A 19,489-nucleotide genomic window follows, 5' to 3' on the forward strand; every position below is an offset into this window, starting at 1 on the left:
CAGTGTGTGACGGTGCTCGTTTTGGTGACAGTAATGCAAAATACACATCAACAAACGCTTTATAAGACTTGATGAAAACAAGGAGCCATTAAGTTGAAATTACAATCACGATTGCCATCTCGCCTGCACTGCCAGACGCCATCTGTGCCCAAACTTTATTCTGTGAGGTGTTACTGGACCGACCTGACCGAGGCACAACAACATGCCACCAACAGCTGACACACAGCTGTCAAACACATGCAGTGAAGTGAAAGTACAATATTTGTCTTTGAGATTTAGCAGAGAGGCAGTATGAAGTAGCATAATGGTTGTTACTTAAGTAAAGTACAAGTAAATATATATGTATGTAGATAGATATTGGTGACTACACAAGATATACTATATCATGTCAACACCAACTCCTATCAAGAGTAACTATGCTGAGCAGCACCTTCGACTTGTGTCATGTTGACTCTTAAGCTGCTAAATGCTCCGTTGTGCTCATCAGCAGGTAGTGCACAGTGGGTTTATAAGAGCTTTTCACAGAAAACAGCGGCCTGCTGTGGTTAAAAACCACACTGATGAGAGCTTTTGGGGGGTGGGGACATCAAAGTTGCACGCTGCAAAACCAAAACAGCGAGCTGAATGATGCGAAATCCCTCTGCGGCGCTGAAGGGAGACTGCAGAGTTGGTGATATTTCTCTGTGCATTTGTCACTACAAACAACACATTACACAGTGTTTCACCCACCATTGTTAATATAAATATATTTATTAGTGGGGCTTTAATGTAATAATTCACATGTCTTCTGTGGAAATAATCAAGCTTCTTTCTTCTTGGGTTTTTCTCCATTCCCTTCTGTTAAGTCCCCCAAAGCTGCATTTGAAGCATATTAGTGCTGTGCATCCCGTCATTGTCACAGTAAGAGTGTAACGATTTGCTTTGTAATCTTGTCGTCTCGTTTCTGCCGCCTGTCTACGTGCTCTCTCTCTCTCTGTTTGTGTCAGATCACATATACTCTCTCTGAGGTTTCGTCTTGAGGTTGGTTTTTTTTTTTTTTTGTCTTTTGTGATGTCTTCCTTCCTCTCACTTCTCGTTAGCATACAAATTTTGACTATGATACCGATCATGAAAGAGTAAGAGGACGTCCTCGGAGTAGTTCTCGTGAGAACGTCCTGGATTTTGCATGAAGCCTGGGCACGGCCCTGGTCCCTGCTTGCCGGTGGGGAGGCATGACAAGCGCACAGGTCCAGTTGAAAAGCTGCTCCTCTGATCAAAAAAACCCCTCTTGTAACGACTCGACGTTCCTGTGGTGTTTAAACTAAACAGACCGTCACCGCTTCAAACTCCCATTGGTGCTATTTTCTTGACAGCATGTTACACTCATGGGATCCCCTCACATGTGCAGGAAAGCAAAGCACACACACACACACTTATTACTCATTTATCTATCCCTGTGCGTCTGTGCACAGGTTCAAGCGACAGAAGTGAACACAAAGAGCACTCTTGTGATGTGTGTGTGCATGTGTGTGTGTGTGTGAGAGAGAGATGGGGGTGCATTCAGGGGTACTGTAGGGACTTGGCAGTGGCATCCTGAAACATTCCTCTCTCTCTCTCTCTCACACACACACCCCTTCCTCACCCCACATCTCTTTTATCATCAGGTTCCCAGAGACTGGTACTTTGTATTTCCGTGTGTGTGAGAGACAGAGAAAAGGGTGGGGGGAGTCTGTCCCTCGCTGCCAGAGACGGTGAAAGGGTAGGTTGTGTACAGTCAGTGGGAGCAGGTAGTTTCATGATTTGAGGCTGCTTATGTGCACAGGTGATGTGTGGGTGGTTGTTTTTGAGAGTAACAGAGCTTGAAGTACAGCGCTTGTTAAGTGGGAGGGTCGCAGCAGCAACATCACCTCACAAACATGCCTCCATCTGTCTTCTTATGGTGTACGTCCTGTGTGTGTTCGCGTACAGGGTGTCGCAGCGACAGTTACCTTCCCTCTTCTTGTCCATTAACAGATAATAACCAGGACCGAGTGAGACGATGACCTAGTTTCTTCATCTTGCAGTACCTTCATATTGAGCTTTTGTCTCCCAGACCCATTCTGAATGTTCTCACTCAGTCGCACCTCTAACATCAGAGAACTACCAGCTCACGTTTGACACGTGGTCCATCGCCACATTAGTTAACCTTCTCTTACAACCAGCAAATCGTGGCATCTCATAATGACATTAAGTGAAGTGAAAAGATTTCTTTATTTTAAGATATACGCACCTGAAGTGAAGCATCTCAACTTAAAACATGAAGATCAGAAGCAGGAGAGAACAGCCAGCCTTGGTTTTCAGAGTCATTCTGATATACATCTGTGTTAGTTGTAGGTCTGAACAAGGAGAGGAGTGCGAACAGCTTTCTTCATTTATATGAAAGGTTTTTTTTTCATGATCTGTTATTTCCCCCCATTAACTTTAATTATGGATACACTTGAAGTTATTTCATTTCCGTCACACGTGAGGCTGATGAGCGTGGGGTTTTGATATGGGTCACTTTATTTCCCTGAAACATTTAGCCGAAACAATGATTTCCAGTGTTCAAAAGCCAACATAATCATATTCTGAGTCAATATGTCAAATAATGAAGAAATAATATAAACGCATGCTGCCAGTGGAAATGGTTCCTGTGCCTCTGAGCAGGATATAATACAGAGTGCAGGTTGTTAGTCACGTGCAGGCGTTTGTTAAACAGGTAATGGAGGGAGAGCACGCTGCTCTGGAAGTGATTGCTTTGTGCCTTCATTATTGTTGCCACAGTGCACATGAGTGTGAACACAAATTCATTAAAAGTTTCTCAGCTGTTAAAGCCCAGTGACAGCTGACCCAGCAGCTTCATGTGGCGCTTCAGAGGAAAGGACGTCTCATGTCTCAAGAAACATGTTTCCTTGTTTCTCCTGCCCTCGCATCGTCTCCTTACCTCGCTCCATGCATCCTCAGTGGGAGGGACCAGGACACAAAGACCACATCCTCATGCACTTCAAGCCCAGTAACACTCTGAAGCAGAAGCTTCTCCAGCCCAAAGATATAACACCCAGTAGTCAAATACAGCGAGCAGTGCACAGACTTGTACACTGGGCAAACAAAACAACTGCTTCACAAGCGCATGGCAACAACACAGGAGAGCCAACACCTCAGGCCAACTCCTCTGAGGACAATAATGTACATATTTTGGATAGAGAAGCAATCCACATCACTGAGCAGAGGAGGTGGCTACTAGACCACTGATCAGCCACTTACAATGCAGTCCTGAGACCCTCCCCAGGCAGCCTAACAGCCATGACTCATGTGACCCTAACGACTCAAATGATGGCTGGGCCCGATTCTAAACAATAGCTGGGACACTGTAAAACACAAATAAAACAGAATGTGATCATTTGCTGATCCTTTCTGACAGTTCTCTGTGAGGATTTGTGTGTGATGATTGACGAGTAGAGCGAGGACCACCTGCACTGTGCATCAGGCACAGTCAATCTTGTTTCTTCCAAAGGTTTAGAGAGAGAAATGTCACGAGGCGCCACCAACAAACTGAGGCAAAGTGCTGCCGACTGGAACGCAGCACACAGGACTCCCGTACTGGCTGAAAAGTTTTCTGTAAAAATGAAATTAATAATTTCCCCCGGGTTGAGCTGGAACCCAGATTTTAGTGCAGTATGGATGTGGACCGAAGACCTGGTCCTTATCTCACCCACTGTTGATCCATCCTGAAACTGGACAAAATGAGCATAGGCCGCACAAAACAAAACAGCCAACCTGATCCCAGTGGATCTGGAGCAAACGGCGACTTCTGGGCCTAAAAAATGAAGCCAATGTGAAGAGCCAAAAACTACACACACACACACTCTCTCTCTTCTTGCTCAAATTCTAACTATCAAGACTCTTGTGTGTGGGAAGGATAAAAAGAGAGAGAGAAATACCCAAATCAAAGCATGCATGACTTTTGAACACGTGTCTGAACTCACATGGGTCACAGGGTCACGATTTAGACTCAGGAAATGGACGATGGTTCCCAACAAATTATGTTTAAATATTAAATGTTCAGTGCGTCTTCAGGTTAAGCTGGACTTGTTTTGGCTTTGCCACTTTTCCTCCTCCCTCCTCCTTTTCCTTTTGGCCCACCCTGTCCTCACACACACACACACAAACACACACACAGAGAGAGAGAGAGTGGCAGTCCAGAACCTGTGAGGACCTGCCACAGCTGAGGAATGCAACCAGAGAATAAGCCAAGAAAAAAAAAATCATTCAAAGCCCCTTTTTGCACACACACACACACACACACAGACAATAAACCATAAAACTTAGTGGAATATATTTGCATGTCACTGAGAGAAGTATCCACTGTGAGCAAATGAACACAACTCTGTACAATTATTAGCTCTCTCTGTCTCTCTCGCTCTCTCTCACACACAAACACACACACACACACACACACACACACACACACACACACACACACACACACACACACACACACACAGAGGTTATGGCTGATTGCTAATTGATCTTTCTCTCTTCCACCCCCTCAAAATGAAAAGCTCAGTCTCAGTCAATACGGCCCTCTCTGTCTCTGTCTTTGTCTCTGTCTCAATGAGAGAGCTGGCTGTTAGTGAGCATGCATGTTTGTGTGTGTGTGTGTGTGTGTGTGTGTGAGTGTGAGTGTTAAAATGCCAGCAGTAACAGTGTTGGTTGTTCTTAAGATTGGCACGAACACAGCTTTCTGTCTGTCTCAGTGGAAAAATCGACCTGGAGAGACTTCTTTGTGTTTTACTTTCACATGATGCAACAATTGCTACCTGCAGACGTTTAGTGTCTCATCGAGAGTCTGACAGTCAATAACGACCTGAACGGAGAGGAGACGGTGATAAACACAAAGAGGCGGGGAAATCTTCAGGTAAACAATGTCAAGCGTCGTGACTGTGTTCGAGATCTAAACTCCTCACTCTAAAAAACTTGAGTGTGTCCATCCATCTCTGTATGTGTGTGTGTGAGGAAAAGAGAAAGGATGCCAGCTCATTACCTGGCAGTAAACAACGTCAAAGAGTTACGATCGTGTTAAATGCTGCCTAAGTCTCAATTACTCTCAAGCTCTTCGGCTAAAGACACATGAATCCTTGCTGCTGAGCTGAAGATGAAGCACTTCTTAAATCAGGCTGAAGTGTCACTAACATTTCAAATTAGTGAACTAGTGCACCACCTTTTATCTTAACTGTCCCCGAAATGAAATGCTGCCTGCTTTTGTTGCACTGCACAGGTTATCCTGATAATAATAGCACATCAAAAAATAATGAAGAGCAAACAAACTGCAGCTGTGATTTACATTTTAACATGATCGAAGTGAAACTGAAACCCTCCCAAGCTGCTTCCGCTGATTTGTATTTGCTGCTGATGAGACGCGAATAAATGACAAGCAAAGGCAATAAAAACAGACTCATCATGGCACTTTTGTTAAATACATGATTTTATGTGCACTGTTTGGGTTAAAAACTAAGCTTCATCATTCTGAGTGACAGTACAGTAGCTGCCGAAGGCATCAGAGTATTCTGCATATCAAAGCAGCCTTTGCTTCACTCCACTTGAGGTTATCAGTAAGTGCTGGATTCTTGTCTGAACAAGTGTTACAATACCTCCACTATCATTTAGTATCAACAAAACAGGTGATATGTCTTCTAGAGAGTGGTGGGATTACAGTGTGTAAATCATTGCTCAGTGTGTATGTGTGTGTGTGTAAGTGGTCACTGGAAATGTGTGTGTGTGTCTGTGTTTGATATAAAGAAGAGAGCAATCACAACATTTCTGTGCTCATAACCGAAAGTAAAGTAGCCGTCATAGAAGTCACATTGTTGCTCCACACTCATCCGTTTGGTCTCTACGATTTCTCTCAAAATCCAAATGTTTTCTTCTCAGTCATCTGAAGGCACGAGGAAAGGACCTGGCAGCCGACCACGTCAGAGACGGTGCTGGATAGAGATCTGATCTGCTGCAAAACATCCAGAAAGATGATGACCTGCACTGGCTACTGCAGGACCGCAGCGGGATCTAAGACTCCTATGATGGCTACCTCGCTATAATGAATGACAGATAATACTTGAAGGGGCGACCGTGGCACCTTTTGACTCAGTTTTGGTTTTATGTGAATATCAGAAGTACTCATGGCGGATGTTTGTTTAATGGGGTAGAACATGAGAGTAGTTCAGCTGCTCAGGCAAACACGATCAGTTCTTCAGAGAGCGTTGAATGATTTCAGTCGATAAATCGGCCTTATGATCTTGAACAGTTCACTGTTCGTCCTGAAATAAAGAAGCGAACGAACAGCGTCGTCATGTCTGATCCGATTGGAGACCTTCAGAGGAATAGTTCAACGTTTCAGGAAATGCACTTATTTGCTGAGAGTTAGATTCACAAATCGATACGACTAAATATCTGTCTGTTAAATATGAGGCTGTAGCCTGTAGCTGGTTAGCTTAGCATAAACACTGGAAACAGGGTAACTGCTAACCTGGCTCTGTCCAATGGTAACAAAATCCACCTACCAGAAGCTCTAAAACGCCCTTTACAAAAACTAAAGTGCAGAAATGTCGCATTTTTACTGGAGGTTGTGTGCCAGACTACTTCTTGCAAAGGTTTGATGAGTCTTTACGCTAACTTAGCTAAAGCAGCTGTTTAAAAAGTGTTTCAAAACATTATCACATGCTTACTTTCAGATGTATGTGTTTATCTGCATCAAGCTATTCTGGCTAACTGCCTATTAGCACAGTACAAATTAAACAAATGAGATAGAACGTGCTAATTATTGAGCTCTACAGGTGCCTGCAGGTGGCTTTTGTCACCTCTGGACAGAGGCAGCAATTAAGCAAAGCTAAGCTAACTGGCTGCTGGCTTGACTTTTTAGTTTTTTTTACACATGTCACAGACACAGATATACCAGAGATTTGCTTGCTTTAACATACGTTTGCATGCATACGATGGCTGCCTTGCATGTCCTGCATGTGTTTGGAGCATTGCTTGTGCACTTCCTCAGGAATTAATGCTACGTGTATGCAAGATGCAATACACACGTTAACAGCAGGGGCAGTGTAGGGGCTGTAGGGGGATGGCAGCAGATGCCTGTCGCTAGAAAGTGGAGGATGAAAGCAAGAAACTCTGCTGAACTGACTGAGTCACTGTGTGTGTCGTGTGGCGACATTCAGAAATACTGGTGGAGCCGGTTTCTAGGGCTGGCATAACGAGAGAAACACACTTGCCATTGTCACAGTGTAGCGGGGGTCTTACATAACACCTGCGATGGCGCGGCTGCCGACGTTTCTGCTGTGATCTCAGAATTAACAAAATCCTGAGATCGCAGCAGTGTTGCTGTGTTTAGTGTTTAGATCATGCAAATCTGGAAGCTGAATGTGGGCTGAGGTCTCTGGTGTGCCCTCTAGTGGTATCCTCCAATAACACATGTCGTACAGTAAGTACAATTTTGTTCATGACGCAGCCAGTTGTCTATGTGAACATATGGCTAAAAAGCAAGCAAAATATCCAGCCTAACTCTCTGCAAAAAAAGCACTCTTCCTTATGAGATCAAACTATTCCTTAAAATTACATTGTCAAAATCTCAAAACCAAAGTACTGTGAATATGAATATATTTTTTGATTAGAGTCCTATTTAGGAAATATTAATCATATGCATCTTTATCCTTGTCATAAACCTCCATGCATATTTAATACTGTCATTCTGTAATAATTCTGTGGAAACTGAAGTTGTATGTATCAGAAACACAACAGTGAATGCCTTCTGCATCCCCAGAGTATTTTACTTTTTCACAAGTTGGAGGTGAGTTTCTCCTGTTTTTGGCTGATTAATAGTACATGGAATTTAAATATGATTGAAAAAACTCTGAAAGCTTGAGTAAATTATAATTCCTGTTAATTGAAGCCAATCCTTTCCTTATATTTGAAGATGTTAGAACTGACTGAACAGATTACTGTCAGATCAGTCAAACACAGATGATCACCACATGCAACCGAGAACCCTAAAAGAATGCTGTGACATTTTGAATTTGAGTCAGCTGTCACACTGTGGGAAACTGAGCGGGCGACTGTGCCTCTCAGTTTCAATGATCAATGCTAACACAGCTAACAAGACATTTCAGGGATCGCTAACAAAGACAAATGCATAAAGTTGTTCCACAGTGTCAAGTGTCTGGTGAAGAAAAATGACCAAGTGAAATTCAGAATGTCCTTTCAGAACTAATGGTGAATAAATTATATAATTGGTAAATGGATGGCAGTTTGCCATTGCATTTTGATTGGATTAAAAGTGAACTGATCTCAACCCTGCTGCACATGTCCAGTCCTTCCAATCATGGACGTGACAGTAATGCCCAAACTGCTCCTTTAAATGTGTCCCTCTGTCCGTACACATCATCCCTCTGTTTTTAGTCCAGTCCATGTTTTTTTCTGTGGTTCTTCAGTCAACACTTCAGTCCATGCAGCCCTTAATTTGGGGGGGGGGGGTTATCCCAAAGAAATCTGTCCATTTCACTCAAGGCAAAACCAATCTGGAATGGTTTCTCCAGTGTTTCTTTAATGTGGATCCAGAGAGTCAAAAAAGGTTAATTTCCAGAAAGAGGCTACATTCACTCAGCTTGGGTCCCCGGCTGAGGGAGTTTGACAGGATGTACTGCATGCGGGCTGCAGAGAGGTGGAAAAACAAGGTGGATTTCTGTTTTCAAAGGAGATGAAGTGTCCCTTTAGAGAGGTCAGGCCACCAGACCCAGGCGGGAGATCTTTGCAGAGAGGAAGGAGTGTAGGATGAAGACGATCGGTTTCGGACATGAGTGGAGGTCCAGTTGCTGGAGGAAGAAAAGAAAACAGAATTAGAAAGTGGAGCAGAATATTGCAAAACATCACCGGGATATAGAGGAGAGATCATAATTAAAAGATGTGGGTATTCATAAAAGCACATGGAATGACAGAGAGAGGAAGAGGCAGGGAGGCAAGGAGAAGAAAAAGACTTTGTAAAGCACATAAAACCATAAAAACATACCCAATACTAACTGCACAGTCAACACAGTTCCCCATGAGGAAACTATTAGACAGTCCTAGCTGCAGCTAAGAACTGTACACACACAAACACCACATCACTGTGAACAAAGCTCTGTTCATAGCCTGAATCAACACTGCAACTATGACTCACATCCTGTTCCATAGGCCTATGGGGAGATTTAACCTATAAATTCACACATAAACTACTGTTTCGTTGGTCAGATTTAATACTGAGGAAGTTTTAGAGGCTACCTCATGTCCAGCAAACCCAGGGCACTGAAATATGAGTAGACCTGAACACCATTACTGGTCCACAAAACTGTGGGTTTCCAGAAAGCTCACAAGTTGGGATAAATGTTATTAGCCATGCTCGTGATGTGGCTACAGGGTGAGTGTACAGGATTGACAATCAGTTTGCCAGTTGCTCCACCAGAAATATTACAACTACTGGATGGATTGGCATGAAATTCAGGACAGACGGCCACAGTGACCAGAGGACGTATCCTGATGGCTCTGGTGATCCCCTGACTTTTCCTCTAATGTCACCAGCCAGTTGCTATTTGTGGTTCAGCTAATAATTGTCAATTGAAATGTCTCAAAAACTACGGGGTGGATTGCTGTGAAATTTGGTAAAGGTGGTCGTGGCCCCTCAGAATGAACTTCAATAACTTTGACGATCCCTCAGTTTGTCATCCAGCACTATCGTCAAGTCAAATCAAAATTTGTATTTGTCCTGTACTTTCCCATATTAATGACCTAATACCTGCAAATATGTGACATTTGCATGAGCCTCAGTTGTACTTTGTGTTAAGTACTAATTACAGAGTATTAGCATGCTAACACATACACTAAAAATAGAGAAAATGCTAAACCTGCTAAACATCAGTATATTAGCATTGTCAATGTGAGCATGTTAGCATGCTGACTCAAGCATTTAGTTAGCATTTAGCAGGAGGCACCACTGTGCCACAGAACTCTTCATTTCTGGTTTCCGAGCCACAATCAATGGTTTGGCTTGGTCCCAGCTCCATAATCCATCTTCTGTATCGGGGGAGATAAACTGTCAATTGCTGTGATAAAATTAGACATAGTCCCTGCCAACTAATGACAGTATCGTCAACGCTTTGAAAAAAAGCCCAGCTGATTCCACTTTCAAATGCTGAGCTAATGAGCCATCAGCCACATCCAAAAGCACCTTGGGATTTTTATAAAGCCTCGTCTATAGTGGTGTTGGGACTCAGAAATGCTACAGACACCAAAATCTGTTCTGCTATGGTAGCCAACAGAGGGTTTTTAAATCAAAGCTCTGAAGTCTTTGCTTATTTGCCTTCAGCAGTCAAACATGAGTGTGTCTGACAGAAGTTTTATACGTGGCTGTATGTGGATTATTACACAGGCAGTTCCAGGGTAGATATAAAACATCTCAGTTTACAATTTCTGGATCCCACAAGCCAAGAGAGTAAATATTTTAGCTCACTGTCACTTTATTTTCCAGCGTACAGTAAATCACAGTGCTATAGCTTTATGGATGATGAAATATCAATGTTGTTTTTCTGGGTAAAAACAGTTTGTATGAGTGCCGAGGGAAGGTAATAAAAGAGCTGCCAGAGCTCGTCCTCCTGACACCGACATTGATATTCATATCAGTATTGTCAGATAAGATCCTAGAGGCTAAAAACTGAAACTTTTCAAACGCCAGTGACGAACATGTTGGGTGGTGAGAGTGGTGGTGTTCGTACTTGGCTGTTTCCAGGTATACACATCAATTGGTCCTGATTACTCCCTGAAACAGGAGCCAACTGGACCTCCACAGTGAGCCGCTGAGTGGTGCAAACAGATTGAAACTCTTACAGTGAGTGACAGGCTATTTTTTAAAGAAAACTCTGGAGCGCTCTTACCTGGTAAGACCTGCGTACTGTATGTGTGAGGTTCATTTCATTTCAGCGGGTATTTTGTGATGAAGTGCTGCAATTTACTTTCTGCTGCAACACTTTCACTCCGTCTGTCTCTCGTCGACTTGTACTCCAATTTGTGTTTTGCCTCATCTCCCAGGAGGCCCGCTGAAAGCCCCTGAGAGTTGGTATGAACTTGTTCTATTTACTGCTAGTTGTACTGTACATGACAGCAGAGTAAGCTTGTTATTGAACATGGTTTTTTCCCATCAGTGTGTATCGAAAAGCAAAAAAAACAGTTAATATTTTTCTAAAGGCTTAAAAAAGAACATTTTTACCCAGTTTAGCTCCAAAGTGAAACCATATTGTACTGTAAATTGTATTATCAGAAATATCATACTTTCCTCAAATGTGGAGGTGGACCACGAACATGGAGGAAAACTGTGCTCCTTGCTACATTTTGTGTGTCCAAATAAAACGTTTTAAAAGAGAAAACACTCACAATCTCCCCCTCCTTCCCTCCAAAGTCGAGGAAGAGCATGCGGACCCCGTCATCCGAGGACATCTTTAGCTTTTCATAAGGGTAGGAGAGGAGCACCCGGGGCCTGGTGGGCGTGTGAGCTCCTCTCTCCTCCACCTCCTCCCTGTCTCCCAGTGTGGGGTCAGCCAGCACAGAGAAGCCCTGCTCATAGTGGATCACCAGCCGGCACTCCTGGCCCTGGTATAGACAACCTGGTAGACAAATGGCGAACAATATGCTCATGAACAAATCCTGTTTTTCATCTTCTTTGAACTAATAGCTTGTGGACGACAAAGTCAGAATTTGAATCATCAGCCTGGTACACGTTTATACAATAATAATTACAATTAGAGGTAAAGGTCAGGCTCTAAACCGCAGATGTTTATGTAAGCAGCAGTACATTTTTAAATGCACCAGTATTTCATCCTTGCCCTTGGAAAACCTTCTCTGCTTAGTTTTAGTGAGGATATACATTTTCTGTTGTCTGATGACTTAAGTGCCAAGCAGTGCTTGTATTAGAAAGGCAGGGCCGTTCAGCATGATTAATGGGTTGTGTTGCTCGGTTGGGTGTTCGTGCAAAAGTCCTCCAAAAAGGATGAACGACATTGACAGTTTCTTTTTCAGCAAATCCAGCTCACACAGGTGATCAAGCGGTTAAACTAAAACAATCAAATGTAGGTTAGAGGGCAAAACTGTGTTGCTCTCCTCTGCATTATGAGTATACTGCACTTTACTAGTGCTTCCAATTGACTCAGTTTATTATGGCTTGATAAAGTGAAATAATTAAAACATCAAGATTTCTGTTATCGACTGTCATGATGACATTCTTGGCTGTATTTCTCCATTCTAACTATTCATTTACTCTCTCAGCTGCCAGTTTTTTTTAGGTATATCTATAAGGTTAACCTAATGATACACTAATTTAAAACAATAAATCCTTCCTTCATGAAGGATAGAATGTTTTTGGTTAGACTTCTTGAAAGAATGTTATAGTTCTGTGCTGCCTTGTATGAAGTGGTATTTATAATATTTTGTCCACCTCATTTATATAATTGAGGGCAGACTAAACACTGGAGACACCCCTACTGTAGTACTGGACAGGCAACTCAGTCCAGATTTATTCAAGATTCAAGATTTCTTTATTGTCATTGAGCATGTTAGACCATGTTAGAAACAAGATAATAAGAAAGATGAGAAAGATTTTAAAATAAAATTAAGATACTAGAATAAAATAAACCAACATGCAGTAAAAATATTCCTAAATGCAATAAAAATATGCCAGAAATTAAAATATTCTAAGACAATAAAAATATACTAAACAATAAACAATAAAATATACCAGTGAAATAGGGGGTTAGGGTTAGAGCTATGCTCTCCTTATTAAAACACACTGTACAGTTCTATCATGTTGTCCTCTGTGACAGCTGTTTTTCTGTTAATATGTTAGTTATCTATCAAAGCCAGCCTGACTCTGTTATGACTCGTGTGTCTGTTACACATTACAGTTCACCACATTTCAGTGACAGGCTACTTTCTTCAGGTGGACACCAACCTGCTGAAAACGCGGCGTAATTTATCTGCTGTACAACATCTCTCACCACTCCCACCCACTCCCCTCTCTCTTCACTGCGTGGGTCTGGCTGAAAGCTGAGTGCACTATCTTTATCTACTCTTCCAATTTAGGCATCACTTTCCTCCGCTGTAATGACAAACCTGTCTCGTCCCCGCACAGTGTGGCGTAGCTGCGTTTAGTCTTATTTTTCAGTGCATTGACAGCAGAGTTCTCTCGCCGGCTGCATGCTGAAAACTTCATTTAGAGCATAAGCTCCTCTCTCTGGATGGCGTCTGATCTACCGAGCGGCGTGTTTGTGTGACACGGGGAGCGAGAAGAGAGTTGTTATCTCCCCATTGTTTGCAGACAGCCAGAGCGGGATGTGTGTGCATGTACAGGGAGGGGAGGGGTGTGTGTTTGCATGTGAGTACATACGACAGTGAGAGTGTGTGTGTAATGACTCAATGCTTGTGTGTGTATATGCGAAAGAGACATGGAGATGCATAGCATATGAGTTTCTTCCCTCTGTATGGGCTACAGAGTGCCTATGCATGTGTGTTTACATACATGTATATATGCGTGTGTGTGTGTGTGTGTGTGTGTGTGTGTGTGTGTGTGTGTGTGTGTTGTCGCTCACTGTGGCCTGCTTCAGCCTCTTTTGTCTGACTGTCAACAGGCCGATTTTCTGATTACTTAACCATGTCGGCAGTCAAACCACGCTAATCACCCTATACACACCTAAATCCCCTCCTTGTTCGGCTCCAAAGACGGTTGTGAAACCGAGGTTGGCAAATGTGTACACAGTAACACAAACGCAGTTAGCAAATAATTCTTGTAAACTGAATTTACCCCGGACAGAGTCGCAGATGGATGGGTTGTACTGCATGAAATGTGATGGAGTCATAGGAGTGCATGCTCAATAGACCTTGATTTCCTGCTTTTTTTTTTTTTTTTTTTTTTTTTAGTTTTCTGGCATCTCATCGTGTTCTGCACATTTTAAACATTCATGAAAACCTTACAGCTTTTTCTCACAGTGCTTCAGCAGCCAAAGAACGAAAACACTCCAAGAAAAAGTTCTCTGACATAACTTATTCACAATTACAAACACTGCTACGAGGGTGGCTGTCTGCCATTTAGCAGCAGTTGTTAGCTGTAAAAGAGCTACGTTAATAAGGGAGTTTACACCAGCATGGAGTCAACTTGCAGGTGCAGTGACAACATTAAAGTGCGGATTTATTCATCAAAAATCAAAAGGATCATCAAAAGTGTTTAGAGTTGTTCTGCTCAAAGGCAAAGTTGCAGACATGTTCCCCTTTAAACACAGCAGAAAATGTATGAAATGTCTCCTCCTTTTACGGACCCTGTCAACAGCTCAGTCTCTTGTCATTTCCAGAGGCAGCACGAGGCAAAACAGGCAGAAGACATTGTATTACTCAAACAACACTCGCATATCAATATTGTTGGCAGCATGTCGCACGCTGCATCGAAGGCCATTATTTTGTATTAGTATTTCTGAGACGCAGATGTTTGCAGAACTTGGCTAACAGCCAACCTCCATGATGTCCTGAGGTCTCTGTCTCTCTTTAGGCTATTTGCTCCACTATTTGCTCCACTGGTGATCCTGGATAACTGGTATCATAAAGCTGGTTATCATCTGTCTCTGCTAACATGCTACAAACCTAACAATCAGAATGAAGTATTGAGACGTGATAAAACAGTCAGGTGATCTGTTAACAGCGATGATTGAACTAGAACACAATAAGAATCTTTTGAAAATAATTAATGATATAATAACACTAATCTCAAAATAATTTCCAAATATTGAAAGTCAGGCTGAGGCTAAGCCCCCTCCCCCAGACTCAGGATGTCCTCCTGGCATTAATTCTCCCAGCAGAATCCTTGTTAATGCTCAGATTTTCTGAGACCTCCCACACAGAGCAGAGCCCTTTGCACTACATCCTACCGTGTACCTGTTTTCTATACACGGTCGAAGTGTTTCTGACTGGACTTAATATGTCAAACACAGAAAAAACTGCAGCCTTTTCTAATCCATTTTTGTAGCAGTGCTGATTTAGTATCCTTGAAGGTTTCGGTTCTTTTTCTTTTCCGTGTCCACCTTATTGTGTCCAACCTCTCATTATGTGTGTGAACATTTTCTCAGGAAAATGACCTGCAACTGAATGTCTGTATTGTTTTGCATTGTTTTAATAATCTACTTTAATATACAGTATTTGACATATTTTTAGACAGTGATTCCACAGAGGCTGAGCTGGCCTCATACACATTGTTCAGGTGTGGTGTTGGGACTCAGGACCAGTAAGGTACCCACAGTGTTGGAGGTCCTAGTGTGGGTTTCAGATTCTTTATTATGCCAAGAGCAGAGCAGTATATTGCTGTAATTTCTCCTCTCTTTATCAACTGTGAAACACAGTGAAACAACAGAGGTGTCGTGATTACAACTTCAGGAAATAACATTGATAAGAAGGACTCTGTGAATCAAACAGAAAAATCAGGCGCAAACACACCCAGTGAAATATAAAGTGTAATATCCCTGGAACCGTAAAGACACCCCATTCATGATGAAAAATGAGTCTCATAATGTGTAATATCATTCTAATGATGTATAAACAATCTGGCAGGACAAACGTCTCCCTAATGGCACAACAGTTATAAATGGGGCAAAGAGTGCTGCGGTCCTTGTTGTGTTCAGGAGTGAAAATTAGACCTGAAACTCTACTCCTCTACCTGAGAGCCTTGATCTGTGGGGCAAGCAGGGTTTCCCATCAGAATACACACACGCAAACAGACACACACACACACACACACACACACACAAACACACAAAGAAAGGAGCTTTTCAGGCTGCAACAAAAGCCCTTCTTTCTGCCTGATGGTGAGTGGAAAGGGGGGGGGGGGGTGATAACAGAGAGAGGAATTGAATGAATGAGGGACAGAGCGAGAGAGAGAGAGAGAGAGACAGTGAGAGAGGAGGGAGACACTAACTCACGATAAGTGGAAAGGTTATTACAGGACAGAGACTCTGCTTTAACTGTCATTTCTTTTAAAGTGGGAAAAGATATCAGCAGCAGGTGAACCACTTCATATTCGGAAACTGCGTCCCACTGCGCTGAACTTGAAGCGTCACAGCAGGTTACTAGGTTCATTTTCCACAACCACTGAGGTAGAATTGCTTTTTTTAAGCCATTAAGCTGTTTACCTGTTCATTAAAGAGACCCGGTCGACCTCTAAGACAATTTAACAAGCTTTACAGCTGTCACCTTTGACAACAACATTAACGAGAAGGCTGTGGGTGTGCATGGAGAAGAGGGGTTTAACAGATAAATCTGAACCTGGCAATAAAATAATGTTCTGAATCTGTGGTCCAAAGTTTATTCTTGACCTTGGCCACAGAAGTCGAGAAAACAATGTCTGCAAAAGATTCATTTAGTAGCTGCTTTGGTGCTTTTGAGGATCCGGTTAATGTAATGTATGTGTCACTGTGCACACAACACCTGTAAACCCGTGACCAACTTGAGGTTTCCACTTTTGTTTAGTGCAGATTAAACAAGAGAGGCATGAAACACTTTGGTTGGTGGGTTTTAGAGGTGCTGGAAAGCAGATTTTGTTATATTTCGATGGTGGCAGGGTAACTGTTTTCCCCCCATTTCCAGTATTTTCTGAAAGCTAAAGTAGAGTGACTTAGCAAAGGTAACTGACAGCTGGCTGTAGCTTCATGTTTAGCACACAGACATGAGAGTGGAATCCATCTTCTCATCTAACTCTCTGTAAGAAAAAATTCCCAAAATTCCTGTTTTGTTAAAGTGCGCAAAAAAAAAAGAAGCATGAACATCTGCTATACCATGATCAATTGGCAAACTCCATCTGCTGATGAATATTATGTGGTATGATCAAAAGCTCTGGAACACCTACTAAATGGACCCTCTGGTGAGATTGTTTGCTCAACCTGTGTTATGAATGTTTTAAAAGAGAGCAGATATGCGGTAGACGTAAGCAGCGTTTAAACCGGGATGCTGTGACTGCCTGATATGATATGACACCCTGCTAATAGCTTAAAATATCAATATTACCTCTGAAAAGTTTAAGTCACCTTGGACATCATAATATCAGAAATGACAGCAGGCCAAGTGTCTGAAATTTGATTTCAGAGCTGAACAAATTACTTTCCCCTTTAAAATCCCTCTAAGAATGGCCCGCTGCCCAGTGCGTGATAGTTGATCTATCTTCAAAGCAAATCTTTATCACGAGCCTTGACAGTGAATAAACCATCACAATGATTTATCAGAATGTTACACAGATGAAAAGCTGACAAGGTCAGCGCAACCACTCCTCAGGTGGCAACTGCTGAAAAATGAGCGAATGCGCTTTGTATGCATTATCACACTCCTTCTCGTCGAGGTGTAAATTACTGTTCTACTTCAGTAACAAGAAATTGAGGGCTTGGTGCTGTCCTCAATCTGTTTCAGACAAGTTATGGTATCCATTTCAGACAGAAATGCAATAGTGAGCAATAAATATTCAAAACCATTCTGATTTTTCCTTATTCTCCTGGCCTGTGGCGTCACTGTGACAAATCAGTGTTACAATATGAAATCAAAGCTGCTGTATCTTTAGCCATGGTACACTTACTGTGGGTCTGTCAGTCCATCACTTTGCTCCAAACTGAAACATCTCAGGAACTACTGCATTGATCTCTATGAAATGTTGTACATACATTCATCCCCAGAGGAGGAAGGATTTCTGTGATTGGCTGACTTCTGCACCACCATGAGGTTGAAATGCGTTAACAGCTAATCTATTTGCGATCAGATTTCTATTGTGATTGTAATCACTTCAGTGAACCCCTGACATTTCATCTACTGGGCCGTCACCACTAGGGATGCCAACTCTCACGCATTGACCATGAGACTCATGCAAAATGAAATCTAGTAATAACCTAACCTCATAACCTAATTTTTGGTCAACATTATACAGGGTTGTCATCACTCTTGCAGGATGGTCAAGTACATCCCACAAGAAGAATCCTCAAAATCTTCATGAAAAAAATATAATTATGTATGTGAAACAGGTTTTCTCTGCACACAGGAAACAATCTGAACATCAGACTTTTTTCCAGAGCTGAAAGTAACCAACTGGCCTCTACTCTCATTGTATCTAGCGCTAATTAGCCTTTTAATTACACCAAACGTACATGGTTAACACTGTACACATTAGGCATATACCTCCTTAAAGTTAGCATGTTAGCGCTCACGTGTCATGTGAACACGTTGCCATGCTGGCGTTAAGCTCAAAGCACTGCTGTGATGAAGCCTCGCAGAGCTGCTAGCACAGCTATGAGCTGTGAGTTATAGCAACAATGGATCAAATGACTACGCGTATATGAACAGTGTCACTTTACACTTCATAATATCAACTTAAGTGATAGCAATTGCTGATGTCTTATTCTTGCTCCCCCTGGTGGCCAAAAGAAAAAAATCAATGAATGCAGAAAGTCCTTTTACACCTGCAGAGGTGTTTGGACTTGGCTGATTGGACCTCTGCTCAGACTGAAGGTGAGCAGGGCAAGCACACCAATAAGAACGAAAAAGCTGTTGATTTCACTGCTACATTTAAGCTACAGCAAATCGATACTGAGCAGCTTGTTTCAGTCTAGACAGCGGTTTGTCACGGGATTAAGTAAGATACCTTTTAAAATTCACATTTCCTTGCTAAATACCATGACATACAAAATCGGATTTTTATCAAACATCTTGGAGTGTTAAATCTAAATCGAGCGCTGCGGACGTGGATCGCGCCTCGCAATGCTAATCACAGCGTAGCATTTACACCTGGATCAGTGGGCGCAGACACAATTTAGGAGAGTTTTAACAAGAATTTGGAGGTGGTAAATGATGCGGAAGCGGCACTGACAATGAGGAAGCAGCGTTGGGGTCATGTATCATTTGCTGCTAGATGCGCGCAGCATCATGTAAGAGTGGAGTCTGAAGTGAAACTTAATTTGTCATGGTGTTATCATAGATGGAGAGAGGACGGGGGCCCAGGGGAGAACTGCAGTTCCCAGGACATTTTGTGCTGGGAGAGAGAGAGAGAGAGAGAGGCAAAGATGGAGCCAGGAGGGGAGGGGGGATTCTGCTGGAATTCCCTGGACAGCCAATACCTAATGCCAAACACACACACACACCACACACACACACTAGAATAGCATTCCTTTCTATAAATAGCAAGTGCTTTGTCTACATCTTCCATATGGCTGCCAAAGTATATCACAAACCCTCTTCTATCTCCGTGTATAACAGACATGGGAGTCTATATGGGTGCATGTATACATTTTGACTTCTGCACTGGATTTAGACTTTATTTTAGGCTTGCAAAACCTCAGGCAGCACTCACCCTTGCAGCCTCTTTAGTCTCTCTGGATATGCTTTGCTGCAGCATGCCTGAACACATCTGAGG

General features: G+C 42.5%; 1 protein-coding gene across 1 annotated transcript in view; it reads right to left on the reverse strand.

The window, feature by feature from the left end:
* Positions 1 to 5,470: 5,470 nt before the first annotated feature.
* Positions 5,471 to 19,489, reverse strand: part of sntb1 (syntrophin, basic 1) — a 39,978-nt gene continuing 25,959 nt past the window's right edge. The window contains exons 7-8 of the mRNA XM_041941557.1: positions 11,449 to 11,678; positions 5,471 to 8,861 (exon numbers count right to left, since the gene is read on the reverse strand). Of these exons, the coding sequence (XP_041797491.1) occupies positions 8,769 to 8,861; positions 11,449 to 11,678 (323 nt within the window). The 3' untranslated portion in view covers positions 5,471 to 8,768. The remainder of the gene's footprint in view (positions 8,862 to 11,448; positions 11,679 to 19,489) is intronic.

The sequence above is a fragment of the Chelmon rostratus genome, chromosome 8 (assembly GCF_017976325.1).
Source record: "Chelmon rostratus isolate fCheRos1 chromosome 8, fCheRos1.pri, whole genome shotgun sequence".
Lineage (NCBI taxonomy): Eukaryota > Metazoa > Chordata > Actinopteri > Chaetodontiformes > Chaetodontidae > Chelmon > Chelmon rostratus.